Here is a 19,743-nt window from a genome sequence, read left to right on the forward strand (position 1 = left end):
AAGTTTAAAGTTGTAGATATGTAGTGGTGTTGATGGAGTGCTAAATTTTGAACTTAAATTTCAGATGAAATGAGAAAGGTACATATCGTAGGACGACTTCATGACATATCAGAAGTTACCTGCATGCTTGAGTGATTTTAGATGTAAAAAACATTTGGTTTCTAAATGCATCTTTTCCTTGTTCTGCCACCACCCCTTTGTATCTACCATGAAGGATTAACAATTAGTGAAGAGTGGTAAAATGTATGCATTGATTAAGCATGAATTGTTACTTTTTACAATTGGATGTTGTGCTTGTTTTACTGTGTACCTGCCTATATTATACCAGTTCTATGTACTTGCAGTGGAAAAATCTGAAAGAAAAACTATGACATTGTCTAATCTTCAGATGTTGGAGCAAAACTAGTGATTTCCTACTCCTATAATTCCACTAATGTGTTTATTCCTGGTAACTGACAAATTACTTAATTTGAAAAACTACAAATGGAGTTACATATTCATGAGATGGGTAACAACAAGATTTGCTGCAGCTTGTTCTTACAGGATGGTAGTATGAAAATATTCTTTGGTTGCTACATTGCAAGCAAATGTCTGAATTGTGTAGACCCTGGCTGCCAAGGAGTGGAATGCCCTCCCACTACAGCTCCTCGCCACTGAGGACATCCAGATCTTTGAGTGACTTCAAAATCTGGCTCTTCGGGTCTACGTTCTAGGCTCCCTTGTTAGTATGGGATCAGCCTTTACTGCCAGTTCCGGACGCTCCTTGAGTAGCTGTTGTGCTCTACAAATCCCTTAATATTAGTAATCACAATAAGTAATTTCTGTTTGCCTCTTAAGCGGTAGTGCAGTTAAGTGTCCTAGAAGGGGTGGTGGTGGTAACTGTAGGATTCCTCCACAAGTAGAGAATGGTATATGATGGTAGAGAAGAATGGTAGAGACGAGACTGCTAGACTGGATCAGCTTCTTAAAAGGATATGATGTGCTAATGTGATTGGTTGGGTGATAGATTTGCTAGCCAGGAAACTGACATCCATAACATTAAAGACATTTGATGGTTGGCTAAATTTTCATTCTTGTCCTCTGTCAGTGCCGTATTGTGACTCAAATCTAGGTGGAAGCGTTCAACTTCAGTCAGAGATCCACAGATTCCTACAGTAGTGTGGTGAACATTTCTCTTAGAATGCCTAAGTGGTCACTAAGTTGCATTTCCTTGCATAGTCAGACGTCTGTAGCATCCTTGAAATATAGTATGCCTCAAGGTTGACGTCCATCAAGGTCAAAGAGTGCTACGGCACTTCGTGCTGCCTCAATGTTTAGATCATGGATCTGTGATTTGGGTTCTGTGTAGTTGCTTGTGTGGGCATATCACTGTCAACTTTCACACAGTATATTTATTTACAAATAGAAACTCGTAATTTGTTCCCCATTAGACCTCGCATCTCTGTATCATTCGAAGTTCTAAATATACATAAAGGCTTGAATTTCTTGTTGTAAAGTGGCTTAGATGAGGGTCTGAAATACATTTTTCACTCGCTGTCTTGCCTGCCTGAGTGCAATACTCGTGATCACCATTCTTATTGTTTTACATAGAATATTTAACATTCAGTCTCAGGTGACCAAATGGCGTAGGAAAGTATAGGTGTATATCATATACATATACTGTACAATCTAAATTTGTGTATAACATTGGATGCATATTTTTATGTAGCATGCAGTAATTTTTTTTGTAAAGATTCTGCTTTTCTTCCCACTACTGGTTTATTCAAATTCATCTTCATTACTTTTGCTTAGGATAAGCGCCAGCTGCTGCAAATCTCAGTGGGGGTGGGGAGGGACAAAGGGGATGGGGAAAGAACAGAAATAAAAAAATAAGACGCTTACCTTCCACTGCTGCTGGCTCTTGCCACCTTGCTCATTGCTTCTCTTCTTGTAGTGTCACTTTGACACTAGCACAGGCTTCCCAGCAATCCTGGTGCTGCTTTTATGCTAAAGCTAGTGTCAGGAATGGTCTGAGTGGTGGTGACTGCCACTCGGACACAGCCCTGTGGTCTGTGCACAGCCAGGCTGGAGAAACCTAAGTGTGCATGTGTGTTTGGCCATCCTGAGACAGCCGGCCAAACACACCTGCACTCTTAGAAGCACTCTGTACTCCTACTCCTACTCCTCTCCCACTTCCCGTGACCCAGCCCCACCCCTCCCTGTACTGCTGGCTGAGCCAGCAGATGAAAAAAATGGTGGTCTTGAAGCTTTCTATAGAAGGTCGTTTGCATGACACCCAGTTATTCTTTTGTTTTGTAGAGACGTGGCCCATGTTTCAGACTTTAATTATTTTGAAGTAACCAGTTATATTTATTTTTTGTTTTCAATTAGTAGAGACCTGACTACAGTCTGAAAATCCTGCTTGTTGAATAATCTGCCAGAAACAGCAGCTTCACAAAAAGTAAACAACAAGCATTTGCAATGCAATTGGCCTTGCATTTGTGAGAGTTAGAGCTATTGGTGCTGTAAATTGGATGTACAGGTGCCACAGCAACCCTCCCAGTCCTGTTGCTTCAAGACAGAGGACCCAAAGCCGCCATCTTAAGATTGTTTTAGCCTCATTCCTACAAGACTGGCTGTGATACCCTAGAGATGCAACCCTTTCTAGTGTGTTAAGGTAGACTTTTATAGTAGCAAACAAGCCAAAAAGAGGCGCCTTCATGGCATTTAACCCAGAGAGTGAGGGGGTCCAGAGAGTTAGGAGCAAAGAAAAAATACATTTATTTGTGTTAAACTTGTAAAGGAATTATTCCTCTACTTTGGTAATACCAGCCTAAATTTTAAAAACATTGACTGTATACAAAGAGAATAACACAAGAGGCAGCTTAACTGCAAAAAAATTATGGCGATTTTATTAAGAATGGCACCTGCTTTGCAGCGCTATGAACTGGCAGAACCTGTATTACCAAGCGCTATATATATTTTGCCAACAAACCTCCTATTACATGCAGAGAGTTCCCGGACACCAAATGGAAATCCAAAATGCTTTATTCACCAATGCTTCCTCCCAGAACAACGCGTTTCAGCCGTAGCATTGATCACGTAACATTTGAGTGTCTCACAAACCAACTATATACCACACCCAGTATACACATAAGGACAAAAATAAAAGAAGGACTATCCGGTTACCCAACTATCCCACAGTGTGCAAGTATCAGCACCATCTTGGAATGTCTAGAATGGCCCATAGGCTATACCAAAATTGATCTTATGATTGCAAAATTATCCACATTATTTACTCACTTTGTACATAAATTAATTAAATTCCTTATGATAATTTGAATAACTTTCATATTGCATATAAAATATTAAATGTGAAAAATAGGTTAAAAAAAAAAAAAAAACTTTGTATTTCCAAAATGGCCACAGGATAAGGTGTTGAGAAGCAGTGGTTATTTGCACATCTCTGAATTCCGGGATGCCCATGCTAGCATGTGAATTACAGGACGTCTTTTTTTATACACTGTCTTACATTTTGAAGGAAAAAATGTAGAGAAAGAACAGCAAAACAAGTGTTATTGCCCCTTGTCTGTGTTCCCCCAAGTCTCACGATAAAAATGGTACCTCACTTGTGTGGTTAGGCCTAGCGCCCACAACAGGAAATGCCCCAAAACACAACGTGGACACATCACATTTTCACAAAGAAAACAGAGCTGTTTTTTGGAAAGTGCCAAGCTGTGGATATTGGCCTCTAGCTCACCCGGCACCTAGGGAAACCTAGCAAACCTGCGCAGTTTTGAAAACTAAACACCTAGGGGAATCCAAGATGGGGTGACTTGTGGGGCTCTCACCAGGTTCTGTTAACCAGAATCCTTTGCAAACCTCAAAATTTGGTCAAAAAAAGCACTTTTTCCTCTCATTTTGGTGACAGAACGTTCTGGAATCAGAGAGGAGCCAAAAATTTCCTTCCACCCAGCGTTCCTCAAATCTCCCTATAAAAATGATACCTCACTTTTGTGGGTAGTCCTACTGCCCGCAAAAGGAAATTTCCCAAAATACTATCTGGACACATCAAAATTATCAAAATTATCAAAACTACCTGTTTTTGCGGGGGGCACCTGCGTTTTTGGTCCTGGGCTCAACAGCCATCTAGGGAAATCTACCAAACCCAGACATTTCTGAAAACTAGACACCTGAGGGAGTCCAGGGAGGTGTTACTTGTGTGGATCCCCCAATGTTTTCTTACCCAGAATTCTCAGCAAACCTCAAATTTAGCTAATAAATCAAATTTTTCCCACATTTCTGTGTGGGATCACCACACCGGGACAAATTTCATACCACCCAACGTTCCCCTCAGTCTCCCGGTAAAAATGATACCTCATTTGTGTAGGTGGCCAAGTGCTTGTGACAAATTGAGGGGGAACCAAAGCTGGTCCCAAAGTTAGTTTGGAAAAAAAACATTTTTAGGCTGACAAGTGCAGCACAATTTGTATTGGTATAGATGAAACAATGTTGGGTGGTAGGAATTTTGTGGATTCCTGCAGATTCCGGAAGGTTCCATCACAAAAATGTGGGAAAAATGTGATTTCCAGCAAAGTTGGAGGTTTGCAGGGCATTGTGGGTAAGAAAATAGTGCGGGTGCATGTGAAGCACACCACCATGGAATCACCCAGATGTTTAGTTTTCAGATGTGTCTAGGTCTTGTGGATTTTTTTTACATGGCAGCGTCCCAAAGTCCATAAAGTGCAGCTCTCACCATTCCAAGTGGGACGATTTTGAAAGTTAGCCAAGCTCTCATGATCCAAATGTAAAACCAAAACCCAAAATAATCAAATGTCTTCTTGCTTGCTGTGGGATAAGATGTTTTAGAGTGCGGGGAGAGCTGAAAGACCGTTACCCCCTTCTGTTGGGGTGGGGGCATTACCAGGCCCATACTGGTTGGTAACCACCACCCCACTTTTTTTTTTTTTTTTTTTTTTTTTTTTTTATTCCCTGGAATCTAGTAGACTTTCTGCCCCCCCAGGGGTGTGTGGATCAGGGGTAATTGCCCCATCTGCCCACTGGTGGGCAGAACAACTTTGGCCCCATTTATTTGGGGTGGGGGTATGGCCATACCCTCACCCTCCTATTTTGGAGAAAATAAAAACTTCCCTGGTCTCTTCCATAAATAGGCCTATCTGCACCCAAGGGGGGCAGATATGGCCAACAGTAATGTGTAATGGGGAGCGACCCTTACCCAAGGGGCTGCCACCTAAAGAAAACACAAATATGCACACACACCAATCACTGCCTAAGTGGTTTCTGCCCCCCCCCCCCCCCCCGGGGCAGATCGGCCTAATAACAATAGCCCGATCTGCTCCCGGGGGGGTGGTAGAAATGGCCTAAAATAAATTTGACCCCCCAGGGAGCGACCCTTGCATAAGGGGTCGCTCCCCTTGCGTGAACAGAAACGGTCTAAATACAATTTGCCCCCCAGGGGAGCAACCCTTGCCTAAGGGGTCGCTCGCCACGTCTAAAAAACAAAATAACAACAAAATAATACCTGGCGCTAGAGGTTTCTGCCCACCCTGGGGCAGATCGTCCTAATAACAATAGGCCAATCTGCCCCCCGGGGGGAGCAGAAATGGCCTAAAAAAAATTTCCCCCCCCCCGGGGAGCAACCCTTGCCTAAGGGGTCACTCCCCTTCTGTGAATTCGCCATCAAAAAAACTCCCTGGTGTCTAGTGGTTTCTGCCCCCCTTGGGGACAGACTGGCATCATAAAAATAGGCTGATCGTCCCCCAAGGGTGGCAGAAATGGCCTCTAGCCTAAGGGCAAGACACCAAAAAAATGAAACAAAAAATGATCCTTGGCGCCTAAGATCGGCCTACCAACAATAGGCAGGAAAGGCCTTGAAAAATGATGCCCTCCCTCCTGGGGAGCGACCCTTGCCCAAGGGGTCGCTCCCCTCATACCGTTTTCCTTTTAAAAAATAAGTCCCTGGTGTCTAGTGGGCACTTCAGAAGCCAGATCACTTTACGATCTGGCTTCTGAAATGCTCTGAGAGACTTCAAAGGGAAGGGAATTTCTTTCCTTCCCTCTGAAGCCTCTCAGGCCCCCATCACATGATCGGAAGAGAAATGCTTTGCGTTTCTTTTCCGAAGCTCGAAGGGGAAGTGGCCTCTGATGAGGTCAGTGCTCAAATGCTCGCTGACGTCATCAGACGTCACCTGGGGGGGGGGGGGTCGGGCAGAAGGGGAAGTGCTTCCCCTCTAGCCCTCCCTCTGAGCTCAGTGCCGAGGATGGAATGGTTACGTCCTCGGCACATCAGCACTGTGCAGTTGGATGTAACCATTACGTCCACGGCACAGAAGGGGTTAATATGAAACGAACCCTATATAGTCATACTTTGTAACTGTTCAGTGCGAAAGTTCAGATATGCAGGTGGAGCAGCCTATAACTAAGACAACAGTGAAGTAGCCTGTTATTGTAAATATTCATTGACAGGTTGAGTGCCAACTCTAATTGCAGTCAGTTTTGGACAGTGTGGAAGCCTGGCAGGTTGGCACTGCCAAATGGGCCAACTTGAAAGGACCAGTGTGTATGCTGTGTTTTCTGGTCCTGTCGAGTGATGGGACCACAAAAGGCACATTATTTGGCATTTTCAGTTGGCCCATCTGGCAGTGCTAGACTGGCCAAGAGGCCAATCCAACACTGAATGTAGTCGGCTGATAATTATGAATTGAATTATTTTCCAGTGTCTTTGAAGCAGCTTAGACTTTTTTGTTTTCATATTACACTGAAGATGTCTTAATATATTTACAAATGCAGTATTTTTACTAATGCTTTTCCTTCCTTCCTTCTGCACTCCTTATAGCTACAAGTACTACACCTGCAACCATGACAGTGACTCGCAAACCAGATGAAAAGGAAGGTTAGTAGACCAGGCAGCTCAACTCCTCATCTGTGGGTCATCTGCTGCTTCTCAACATTTTACATTCTAAAGTCAATTGTTCCTCCTCTCCTGTACATGACCAGTGCACCCTTGTACCTGCTTCTCACTAGTGAGATGAAATGTATGCATTTAGAGTGGCTACCTCTCTATGCAATCATGGGCACTTCCCTTGCATATTACTGACATCAACCTTTCCAACAAACACCCTACAGTTATTTTGCAGCCCCCGCCCCAATACATCAAAATGTTGCTTTGCACCTCCCTACCTTCCATTGAGGCAAGTGTCAAGAGGATACAAGTAATGAGTGACTGACAGTAGTAAATGACGGAAGGTGAGACCAACGAAATAACTGGCACCTTGGGGGTTAGATTAACCTGAAGATGAGATGGAAAAACTGGTTACAACAGTTATATAGCAAGCACTGAACGCAAGAAGTAAAACTAACTATATGAGGAAGAGTCGATAAGGGTGTGTGAGGAATGGGATGGTTTTGTGGGTTGCAGCATGGAGTTCAGTACATTGGTAGAGGAACTGGACTACAGGGACTGTGTAAGGAATGAGCCTGACATAGAAAGAGTATGGAGACAAAAAGGTTGAAAGGTTGTGGAGACAATTGGTGAAAGAGAAATTAAAGCTATAGAGTGATATGCTAAAGGAGAGGCACAATGACTAAGGACATTGCTTGGTTATTTTGTAAGTCAAGGTGTTTCATTGATTAGGGTTAATACGTGTTCTTGTTTCTGTGTCTGGTGTTATCCCAGATCTTTTGATTTTCCTTAAAAAAGAAAAAACTACACACACACACACAGAGACACACAGAGACACACAGAGACACACAGAGACACACAGAGACACACAGAGACACACAGAGACACACAGACACACACAGACACACACAGACACACACAGACACACACAGACACACTCTTTCTCTTTCTCACTTTCTCACTTTCTCTTTCTCACTTTCTCTTTCTCACTTTCTCTTTCTCACTTTCTCTTTCTCACTTTCTCTTTCTCACTTTCTCTTTCTCACTTTCTCTTTCTCACTTTCTCTTTCTCACTTTCTCTTTCTCACTTTCTCTTTCTCACTTTCTCTTTCTCACTTTCTCTTTCTCACTTTCTCTTTCTCACTTTCTCTTTCTCACTTTCTCTTTCTCTCTCTCTCTCATGCACACTCACTCTGTCTTTTTTTGGGCTTTCACCCAGCCCTCTTCATCCACTGGTCTGTTGTAATTCACATTTTCTGTAGTCCACTACCCCATGGGGCAGTGTCAAGCCACTTCAACTCTTGGCTGTCTTTCCTGTGAGTGAAAACATTCTGCTCTTTTGCAATTTAAACATCTGTAGACAAATTACTTTTCTTCGGTGCCAGGGACTACTGTGGCAATCAGTGTTATTAAACCAAAGAATATTTTAGATTTTAGTCAATATTTGGTTTGTTGCTGAGGGGTCAGAATTTCCCCAATAATAAAATGTTGCAGAGACCATGACATAACAAAACAGGCATTGAGAATACCAAAAGGCTTGTAGCCAACGCCAGACACATTGGCTTTGCCAATTCTGAATTTAAATTTGATTCATATAGAACATGCCTCTAACAAGTGGTACCAAGGGTACTCTTTGAAAAGCCAACCTTTTAAGCTGTTACAAGCCTTTGTTCACTAGGTCTGTATCTCCGATACAGTGTAAAAATATTTCATAATATTGCTGCAACCACTGAAAAAGCTTTGTATATATTCCTGTCCTGGATTTAGGAATTTGAAGGAAGGCCATGTGGGCTGACCTCAAAGCACATACTGAAGTGTCTCATCATATTTGGGATGATGGATTTAGGAACAGACTTTTATATGGCCTGGTGTGCGATTGCCATAGCTTGCAACAGTACTCTTTATTTTAGATCAAAGCCTTTGCAAACAACATCTTGGAGACATTTGTAAAGCTTCCCTAGGAATACATTCTGCCCATGGCTTAACACTGGCTTTGTGGTCTGTAATTCACATTTCCTAGCTTTCTATTTGCTGGCTCTATTTGTTTTAGGCTGTCCAGCTTGAGTTAGTCCCTTGCACTGCCCAAACCCTATTTACCGTACTGTTCAACCAGTGCTGGATTTCCGTAAACAAGCCTTTAACTCTTGTTCGTATCTTGTCACATTTACTGCGCATTCAAAGACAGAGGTCAGATATCAGGCACTGTCTTCAAGGGAGCTTGGTGTTTACTTGTATTTACTTTTATAACTCTGACTTCAAAGTGAGAGGATTTATGTTATAATTATGCTGGCTACTGGGGATGTGCTTGAGGAAGGCTGTACAATGTTATTTTTTTCTTCACACAGCAACATTTAAATGCCTTCAAATGAACCGTGCAAATATTTCAGAATATATCGGAATTAAAAAAGTACAAATTATGCACATTTTTGGTAAATCTAAAGTGCAGTGGAAACAAATATTTTAATATTATCCAAACAAATAAATACACTAGGTGACAACATTTTTTAACATTATCGTTCATGCATTGTATACTTTTAGCAGGAAAACTGTATCTGTATACATTTTATGGTCATTTCATTTGTAGATATAATGTCTTTAATGGCAGTGTTGTACCACAAAATGCATATTCCTCTCCATTCTGCACCATTCCACACTACACCACTCCATACTGCGCCACTCCAGTCTGCTCTGCATCACTCCACGCTCTATTATACGCTTCAACCTCTCTCTACACATCTCTACTCTACACCACTCTACTCTATGCCAGTGCACTCTATCCCAGACTACTATGCACTCTTTACCACTATACTGTTTGCCACTCTACTCTGCAACACTGCACTCTATGCCACTACACTGTAAGCCAATGCATTCTACTCTGTACCACTGCACTCTACACCACCCTAATCTACTCTGCACCACTGTACTCTACGGGATACCACTCCTCTCTACCTTAAACAATCTACTCTGTGCCACTACACTCTGTGCCACTGCATCACTGCACTGTACCACAATGCACTCTACACCAATCTACTCTCCACCACTGCACACTACGCCACTACTCTACTCTGCTCCAGTCAACTATACTACGCTCTATGCGAATGCACTCTTCTATTGACCACTGCCCTTTACAGCAGTCTGCTCTGCACCACTGCGCATTACACCACTGCATTCTGTCACTGCACTCTACTGTGCACCAATCTATGCTACCACACTCTAGCCACTATAATCTACTGTAAACCACTGCACTTTACGCCGCTCTCCTCTGCACCACTCCACTCAATGCAAGTGCACTATACCCTGCTCTCCCATGCATCACAGGACTCTGCCACTGAATTGTACACAACTCCAGTCTAGGCAACTCCACTCTACTCTGAATGACACTACTCTGCACCACTCTGCTCTGTGCCATTCTACACCACTCTACCCTGCACCACTCTACCCTGCTCCACTCTGCAACACTGCACTCTATGCCACTGTCTACACCACTGCTTTATGCCATTGCACCGCTCCACTCTGAAACAATCTACTCTATGCCACTCTATTCAACTCTGCACCACTGCACTTTATGCCACTGCACTCTGCTACTGTACACTATGCCACTGTGCTGTATGATACTCTACACTGCTTCACTGCACGCTACGTTACGCCACTCTGTGCTGTTCTACTCTACACATCGCTCCACCACTGCAGTCATTGCCAATGCATTCTATGCCACTCTGCTATACACCACTGCACTCTATGACGGTCTAATCTGCAACACTGCACTCTCTACCACTGCACGCTACTTTGCACCATTCTGCTCTATGCCACTCTACAGTGCATGTTACGCCACTACACTCTATGCCAGTACACTCTGAACCACTCCATTCTACTATGCACCACTACTACTGCATCACTCCACTCTATGCCACTGTGCTCTGCAACACTGCACTCTCTGCCACTCTTTTCTGCTGCCTGGCACTCTACTCTGCACCACTCTACTCAAATCTCATCCACTGTACGCCACTACACTCTATGCCACTACATTCTTCACCACTCTAATCTACTCTGCACCACTGCACTCTACAACACCGCTTTCTACCCTTGAACAGTCTACTCTACTCCACTGCAATACATGCCAGTCTGTACCACTCTGTGCACTCCATTCTGCCACTCCACTCTAATCCACTGCAATCTACCCTGCGCCACTACACCCCACTCTATTCTACACTGCTGCACTCTGTGCCACTGCACGCAATGTCAATGCGATCTACACCACATTACTCAACTGGTACACTCTATGCCACAGCATTCGACACCAATCTACTCTTCACCACTGCACTGTACGCCACTACATTCTACAACTCTACAGCACTGCAGTCTACACCACTTTACTCTGCACCACTGCACTTCTCTCTACCCTGCACCACTTTATGCCACTCTACTGCACTCGATGCCACTACACTCTACGCCACTCTAATCTACTATGCACCACTGCACTCTGAACTTCTGTCTACTTCACTCTGCTCTGCACCAATCTACTCTGCCAGTGCACTCTATCCCACTCCACTGTGCACCACTGCACTCTACATCACTGCACTCTAGCCTGAGCCACTACACTCTACTCTACACTACACTACTTCACCCTTCTAGGAAGCAATCTACTGTATTCCATTAACTCTCCGCCACTCTGCTTTGCACTATTCTGCTCTATTCCATTGCTCTCTGACACTACTCTATGTCATTGCACTCTAAACTGCAACACTCTACTCTACAGCACTCACTCTGCCACTTCACTGTATGCTACTGCACTCTGTGCCACTCTACTCCACTTTCATACCATGCAACTGCACTGTACACCATTCTAATATCGGAAAGAATAGGGCAACAGTGACATATTAGTGGCACATAACTCATGAGTTTAAGTGGTGAAAGAACTGTGGTGCTCAAAAAAGTGTGTGTGGTTATGGGCAGATACAATTCCACCCAAACCGAGTTACACAGAAAGTAGAAGAGCACTCTTCTTCTTTGTCCTCATATCATCAATACATTATAGATATACAAACACCAAGAAAATGATCTCCAGTATGTAGAACACAAGCCGTGGTCAACACAAGTACAAAGTTGAGCTAAATAGACATCCTTTACTTCACATATCAACATGCACAATTCACAAAGTCTCTTTGGATAACATTGACAAATAGTCAAAAAGCGCCAAACATCATGGTCGAACAAAGATAACAGCCGACACGTGTTGATCGTCACCCCGGAAGTCTTTAGTAGGAGTCTCTCCTCGCAGAAGGATGGGGGGTGGATATAAAGTAGGCAAGGTGATGGATTGACCTACGTGAAAGGGCATGACCACTTTAGGGAGGAAAAAGGCCCTTGTAGGAAGCACAACTTTGTCAGGATGGACAGAGATGAAGGGTGGGTTTAAAGAAAGAGCTTATAGCTAATTCGCTCTCTGAGCAGAGGTGATAGACAAAAGGAAGGCTGTTTCTAAGGTGAGAAGACGAAGAGGACAATTATGAAGGTGCTCAAATGGAGCTCACACATGAGCAAAGCAAGTACCAGCTTCAAATCCCACTGGGGAATTATGAACGGGGTAGGCAGGAACTTGCGGGTAAGACCTTTAAGGAATCCCACCACAATGGGAGATTTAAACAAGGAGGGTTGATCAGAAAGTCTGAAGAAAGCAGAGATTGTAGATAGATTACCCTTAAGGGTGCCTAAAGCAGAGCCCTGATGCGTAAGAGAGAGAATAAACAAGAGGACCTCAGACAGGTGCAGAATGGGGGATCAGCAGACTTGTAGGTACAACATGCCACAAATTTATGCCAACAACAGGTGTATACTGTTTTGGTGGAGGGATGCCTGGCTGCCAAGATAACATCACAGACTAAGGGCGGAAGGTCCAAAGCTGTCAACTGCCGCCGCTCAAGCTCCATGCAAGAAGATGGAGACTGGACAGGTCCGGGTGGAGAACCCTCCCCTGCTGCTGTGACAGAAGATCCTCCCAAAGAGGAAGTCTGAGTGGAAGATCGATGGCCATGCTCAGAAGCTCAGGATACCATACTCTGTGCCCAGTCTGGAGCCACAAGAATTACTTGGGCTCAGTCATTCTTGATCTTCTTGAGAACTTGGAAACTCCAACACGCAAAACAGTTGACATTGCTTGTTCTTGGTGGAGGTGAACAGATCTAACCAAGGCTCTTCCCACTGCTGCACTGCTGAAATAGACATTGTGCCACCTCTGGATGGAGACACCATTCATGATCGACCATGCATTGATGGTTGAGTTCATCTGCTCTGGTGTTGAGCGAGCCGGGCAGATGTTGAATCACAAGGGATTTGCCCTTACGTTCCAGCCATGCCATGTCACAGGGCTTCTTGACAAAGGGTCCACGACCTGCCCTGCAGGTTGCTGTACCACATTGCAGTGGTGTTGTTCAAGAACACACGCACCACTTTCTCTTTGAGAGAGGAAAGGAATACCACAAGCCTGATTGCCCTGAGATCTGGAAGGTTGATGGGGGCCCGGACTCTGCTGGGGACCAGATGCCTCTGATCTCCACCTCTCTCAGGTGGCCGTCACATCCGTGGAGTGACGCATCTGTCACCGCTGTCTGGTTGGGGAAGGCAGAGGGATCTTCCTTTGACCCAATCTTGGTTTGTTAACCACCACTGCAGACCTTTTGTAGTTCCCTCCAAGATCTGGACCATGTCGGAGAGATTCCCATGATGCTGTGCCCACTGGAACCTCAGATCCCACTTCAGAGCCCACATATGCCATCTGGCATGAGTGATCAGCAGGATGCAGGAGGCCATTGTTCATTGTCACCGAAACCCAGGAGAGAGGCTGAAAAAGCAGTATCATAGCCTGAATATTCTAGAATCGCTGCTCGGGAGAATAAGCCAGAAACTGCACTTAGTCCAGAACAGCTCTGACGAAAGCGAGCGTCTGAGAGGAAGTCAGGTGTGACTTTGGCATGTTTATAGTGAACCCCAGTGAACGCAGAAGGTCCGCGTAGTCTGGAGGTGAGAGATGACAGCCTTGGGTGACCCCGCTTTCACCAGCCAGTTGTTGAGTTAGGGGAAGACTGAAACCACTAGCCAGAAAAGATTAACTGCGACCATCGCAGTTGAACTTCCTTGGTGAACACCTGAGGGCCATTGGTAATGCCGACAGGGAGCACGGTGAACTTAAAGTGCTCGTGAAGTACCACGAACCACAAATAACATCTGTGGAAAGGCAGGATGAGAATATGGAAATAGGCGTCCTGCAAGTCTGACCATACCATCCAGTCTCCAGGGTCCAAGGCAGAAAGGACCTGAGCTAGACTAAGCATTTTGAACTTCTCCTTCTTGAGGAAGAGATTTGAGGGCCTGGAAGTCTTAAGATAGGACGAAGGCCCTTGTTCTTTATGGGCACCAGAAAGTAGTGGGAATAACAACCACAACCTACTTCTGGCACAGGGACCCTCTCTATGGCTCCCTTGGCCAAGCAAGCCGTAACCTCATTGCTGAGATTGGCCAAGTGATCCTCCATTATCCAATCATAGGATGGTGGCATGGCAGGAGGAGTAGTCTCAAAGGGGAGGAAGTGGCCCCTTCGAATGATTTGCAAAACCCACCTGTCCGTTGTGATGGATTTCCAGTGCAGCAGGTGATGGTGAGTCCTGCCACCAACTGCTCCATGATCGAGCGATGGACAAGGAAGGCTTGGAGGCTGGAGTAGGGGGATGGTGATAGACTGGGCAGAGTGCTCGGTCCCTGATCCCCAGGGAGGAGCTTGACTCAAGAGAAATGGACATAGTTAGGTGAAAAGTGGACTGAGGGGGGCGAAGAGCAGCTGCAAAGCCAAGGGACTGAGCTGTAGCCCAGGACTCCTGAAAGCGCTCAAGCACTCAGTCCACTTTGTCTCCGAAGAGATGGGTGCCATCAAAGGGCATGTCCATAAGTGATTGCTGGACATCCCCCAAAAAGCCAGACACACTCAACCAATTGTGGCGCCAAAGGGCCACTGTTGACGCAACCAGTCTGCCCAGTGAGTTGGTGGTGTTCAGTCCACATTGAATCATGAACTTGGCTGCATCTCTCCTGTCAGCAACAGCTTGGGAGAGAATGGCCCGGGACTCCTCCAGGACCTGTGGCAGCACCTGCATTACCGTATTCTATAAAGTATGGGTAGAGCGGCCCAAAAGGTATGCGGAGTTCACGGACCTCAGTGCCAGACTAGAGGAAAAGAACATTTTCTTCCCAACTTGGTCCAGTTGTTTTGATTCCCTACCCAGGGGTGCGGAAGGGAATGTTTCAGAAGAGGAAGGAGCCTGAGTGACTAGGCTCTCAGGCATAGGGTGTTGGGGTCAGGAACTTAGGGTCGTTAGGCACAGGCCTATGGCAGTGGGCATTTGTCCTGCTGACAGGAGCCCCTGTGCTCGATTTAGACCACGTCCCCAGCAGGACATCAGTGAGGACCTCATTGAAGGGCAATGGGGATTCTGATGGTGGAAACCCTGGGCTGAAGCACCCCAGTCAGGAGGTTAGTCCTGACCGCCACTGAAGGCAACTTAAGGCCCAGGACCTTGGCTGCCCTTCGCACCACCATCGAGTAGGAAGCACCCTCCTCCGTAGCCACGGTAGGGGAAGAAGGCATGCCAAAGTCAGGGGAGGTGTCCAACCCACTGGCTTCACCCAGTCCATGTAAGCGTCTTTAAGCTGGTATTCTAGAGGGTCTAGTGACCCCCTAAATACTCTCACTGTACCCATACATATAGGTATAAGGGTCAGGATTCAACATGGGTATTATGTCCCCATCGAAGTCGTAATCTGCATCGAGGGACATCGTTCTGCCTCCAGGTCATCATCGGGAATGAGTATGGGGTGCATGTTGATTATGGTCACAACCCACGTCAGAAGCGTAGACTTCGGCCCTGGGGAAGGTCACAGTAGCACAACAGGTGTTGGGTCAGATCCAGAAACAGATCTTGGGGTGCCCTCCAAAGCCAAGGCAACCAGTGCAGAACCCAATGGGGCCCCCCCCTTTCACCCTACTGGGCTCAAGGGCTTTACAGGAGAGTTGGTCTGCCCAAATATGAAGCGCATGGCCTCATAAAACTCCCTGAGTTGGGCAGGGGAGGCTCTGGCTCCCAGAAACTCTGGGAGGCACAGAGCTGACCCAGAAGCAGGATCCAAGAATGGAGCCCTCAAAGGAAGATGCTCCTCCCATGTTGCATCGGCCTGAGCAATGGGGTGAAGTTGAAGAACACTTGTTCTTTGACTTCTTCTTGTGACCCAAATGTCCTGAGGACTTGGAGTGGGACGAGGACGAGTAGTGATGGCTCCATGAACGGTCTTGTGATCTTGCTCTCGAGCGAGACCAGGAGTGATGCAGAGCCACCGCCGGGCCACTATGAGCTTTAGGGACCGTTCCATCAAAGCCTTCAGGTTCATGGCCCGGCAGTCAGAGCACGACTTCAGATCATGGTCGTGCTCCAGACACCACAAGCACATGAGGTGAGGATCCATCACCGACATCGTGTGGTGACAGGGGTCACACGACTTCAATACGGTCTTGCAGGAAGACATCTTGATACACCAAGCAGTCAAAAAGTTTTACAAAAGTGTCAAAAAGTGAGTCAAAAAGCGACTTAGGGTAGCTCTTTTCCGGATCTGCACATAGCCTGGTGCGGAAAGAAAAGAACTGATGTCAGTGTACCGGGGTGGCGCCTATATACCACCGCAATGTCATCAAGACGATCACAACGTCAACGAAAGATGTGGAGTCGAGCGACACCACCTGACTGTGCGCAAGGATACTGCTTGAAGAAAAATCTCTGGATCCATTCTGATGCCGGGGGAAAATTCTAAGATAAGGAATCTGCAACTAGAAGTCTCTAACAGATCATTTGTTTTAAGTTAACTTCTATAAACCAAATAGAGGATCCACTATCAAGGCTGGGCTCCCTCCAGGTGAGCAGTGTTGAACTTCCTTTACATCCCTCAATATCCCAGAACAGATGGTGAGATGTGTAAATGAGCCACTGACCTTGAAACTGTTCCTTAGGGGTCAGCTCACATTGAATTATTGTCAGCAGTAGGCATGGGATTTTCTTGAACAGTCATTTATGGGATACATTTTTATTTTTAGGCTCTCCTGAGGAAGGTCAGATTAGTATTGTGAATGGTTAGTATTTTATATATTAATTTATTTTAAACTGCTTCATAGATCATGGTCATCGGTAAGTAGCTAACAAGGCTCCCATACTACTCATCTCGTCTATGTGTATTGGGATGTCTGTTTTTGAAAACACCAGAATCACAGGCCGTAAAGAGTAGTAATGATGAGAAAATTCTCAGAAGTACTGAAATAGAATATTGCAATAAACTAAACCTCCTAATATCATTGGACCACTATAAGTACTATTGGCATTAAGCTCTGTCACTATGATTATCATCAAAAGATTCATTTTCATAAATAGTAGAGGACTCATTCCACAAGGGTGGACAGAAAACACTTGTTTCACCAATTAAATCTGATGATGGGTTGTGTTTAACATTCTCGTTGTAAAGAGAACAGCCTTGACATAGAATATAAATACTGAATTTGGCCAAATTTAAATCCTTGAAAGCAATAAAAAAAAAAACGTACACACCTATACTTGCAGGAAGCTAGCTCTGTATATATGATACCAAAATGAGGTATAGTGTGCACAGACTCCAGTGGTTCCCCACAGGATTTACAGAGGCTAAAGTAGATAATACTAATGCTCTTTTGTGTGGCAGTGTGGTGCAGTTAGGCTTATCAGGGGGTAGTGCTAAGCATTTGTTGTGTACACACAGTCAGAAAATGAGACACATTCAATAACTAACTCCAGGCCAATGTATTTATCAAACATATACCTTGTTACTTTATTTCTAGAACCAAAAGGAGCTTTGTTGCAGGTAAGTACAGTTTCAAGAATGTATCACTTTCAAGTATCAAATGCACTTTATTTAGAATTCACAGATAAAACAGTTTGCAGGTAAGTAATACTTTTCAGTTTCAAAAGTGCCATTTCTCCTAGAAAGCACTGTGTTCCTAGGTGAGTAAAAGTAACTGCACAGTTTATAGGAAAGTGCTCAACGTACGATCCCAGTCTCTCGTGGTTAAGGTGTCCAGAGGGCAAAGGTTAGGAAAACACCAAGGTTGCACTACCAGAAAGTGGGTCGGCCAGGTGCAGAGGTCAAAGTTGGTGTCCGGCACCCAATGGAACCCTATGGAGACAGGGGTCACTCAGAAAGAAACAGCTGGCAGTTAAGTACCCATGACTTAAGGGCACAGACCTAGGGGGTTTAGATCAGCACCGGGGGGCCACAGGCCAGCACCAAACACACACCCTCTGGGATGGCCGGGTGCAGGGTGCAAACACAGCATTGGGCAGCTAATATTTTTCAAAGGAGGAACCCCGGGGACACAAAGATGCTGCAGGTGTGGTCCCGGGAGTCGACTGAAGAAAACCAACTTCTGGACAGGTAACTAGAGAGCCCACTGGACATTGCTGGACTGCCGGTTGGATTCCCCAAGGCGAGGGGGCTGCGGGTGCAGCGGGTGCAGGGGTACCTTTAGGTGTTGGGCAATCATCACTGAATCTAGTCACAGTCAGGGAGTTCCTCTGGATTTAGACTGCGGGCATTGTCCTGTTGGTCAGCATGGGTCCGCCCAGGGTGGACTTGAGGTTGGAATCACCTGGGAACTCTTTGATCCGATAGACCATCCGGACTCTGCCGTGGGCATCAGGTGTAGAGTAGGCAGGACTTGCGGAGTGAAGGCAGTTCCTTTTTGGACAGGGCCGCTGTACTCAGGAGATCTTGGTCCTTGGGTATGCAGGCAGTCCTCTGGGCATTTGTAGTGGTCCCTGGTCCTGCAGGATGAGTCCTCTTCTGGTCGCAGGAGTCTTGAAGCTGCAGACATGCTGGTAGGGATGGGGCCAAGTCAGTTGTCGTCTGAAGTCCTTTGCTGGTGCAGCTCTTCAGTACTTCCTTTTCTTTAAGGTCACCAGGAATCTGAAGTGCAAGGTTCATGGGTGCCCCTAAATACTGGAGTTAGGGGCGTTACAGGGGTCAGAGGGCAGAAGCCAATGGCTGCTGACCCAGAGGGTGGCTACACCCTTCCTCTGCCCATTCCCTTTGGGGGAGGAGGGGAGGCACATTCTTTACCCTATTGGCTATCACCCTCCAAATCAAGATGGAGGATTCTGTCAGGAGGGGTTCACCTCTGCTCTGGGCACCCTAGGGGTGGTCCCAGCTGGGATGGACACTCCTTGTTTTTCCTCATTTTCCCACCAGACCCACCATCAAAAATGTAGCTTGATCTTGGGGAGAGCGAGGGGGGACATCTCCACCAGCTGGAGTGCCCTGGGGCAGTGTAACCCGAAGCAAGAGCCTTTGAGGCTCACTGGAAAGTGTTGCAGTTCCTGCGGGGGGTGTGTGAAGCAACTCCACCCCCCTGAGAAGGCTTTGCCCCTGACCCCAGAGAGCACAAAGGCTCTGACCCCATGGGGTAGGAAACATCTCTTTTGGTGGCAGCCTGGCACAGACCGGTCAGCCTCACAATAGAGGGTTTGGTGAAATTCAGGTGGCATCTCTAAGATGCCCTCTTTGTGCATTTTACAATATATTCAACACTGGCATCAGTGTGGGTTTATTGAGCTGAGAGATTTGATATGTCCCAGCATTCAGTGAAGCCATCATGGAGCTGTGAAGTTTGTAATGAAAAACTCGCAGCCCATGTACTCAGTATGGCTACACTGCACTTACAGGGTCTAAGAATGAACGTTGCCACTATTGTGGCATATTGTTCATGCAGCTGTGCCCTCATCTGT

At 45.7% G+C, this 19,743-nt stretch overlaps 1 protein-coding gene across 8 annotated transcripts in view; it reads left to right on the forward strand.

Annotated features, from left to right (window-relative positions):
- LOC138299904 (membrane cofactor protein-like) overlaps nt 1-19,743 on the forward strand; it is a 439,137-nt gene that overhangs the window by 231,066 nt on the left and 188,328 nt on the right. For 7 of the 8 annotated variants that reach the window (XM_069238611.1, XM_069238612.1, XM_069238613.1 and 4 more), the window contains exon 7: nt 6,836-6,892. The exons of the other annotated variant lie outside the window; for it this stretch is intronic. In XM_069238611.1, coding sequence (XP_069094712.1) covers nt 6,836-6,892 — 57 coding nt within the window. The remainder of the gene's footprint in view (nt 1-6,835; nt 6,893-19,743) is intronic. 8 annotated transcript variants of the gene reach the window in all.

The sequence above is a fragment of the Pleurodeles waltl genome, chromosome 6, assembly GCF_031143425.1.
Source record: "Pleurodeles waltl isolate 20211129_DDA chromosome 6, aPleWal1.hap1.20221129, whole genome shotgun sequence".
Classification (NCBI taxonomy): Eukaryota; Metazoa; Chordata; class Amphibia; order Caudata; family Salamandridae; genus Pleurodeles; species Pleurodeles waltl.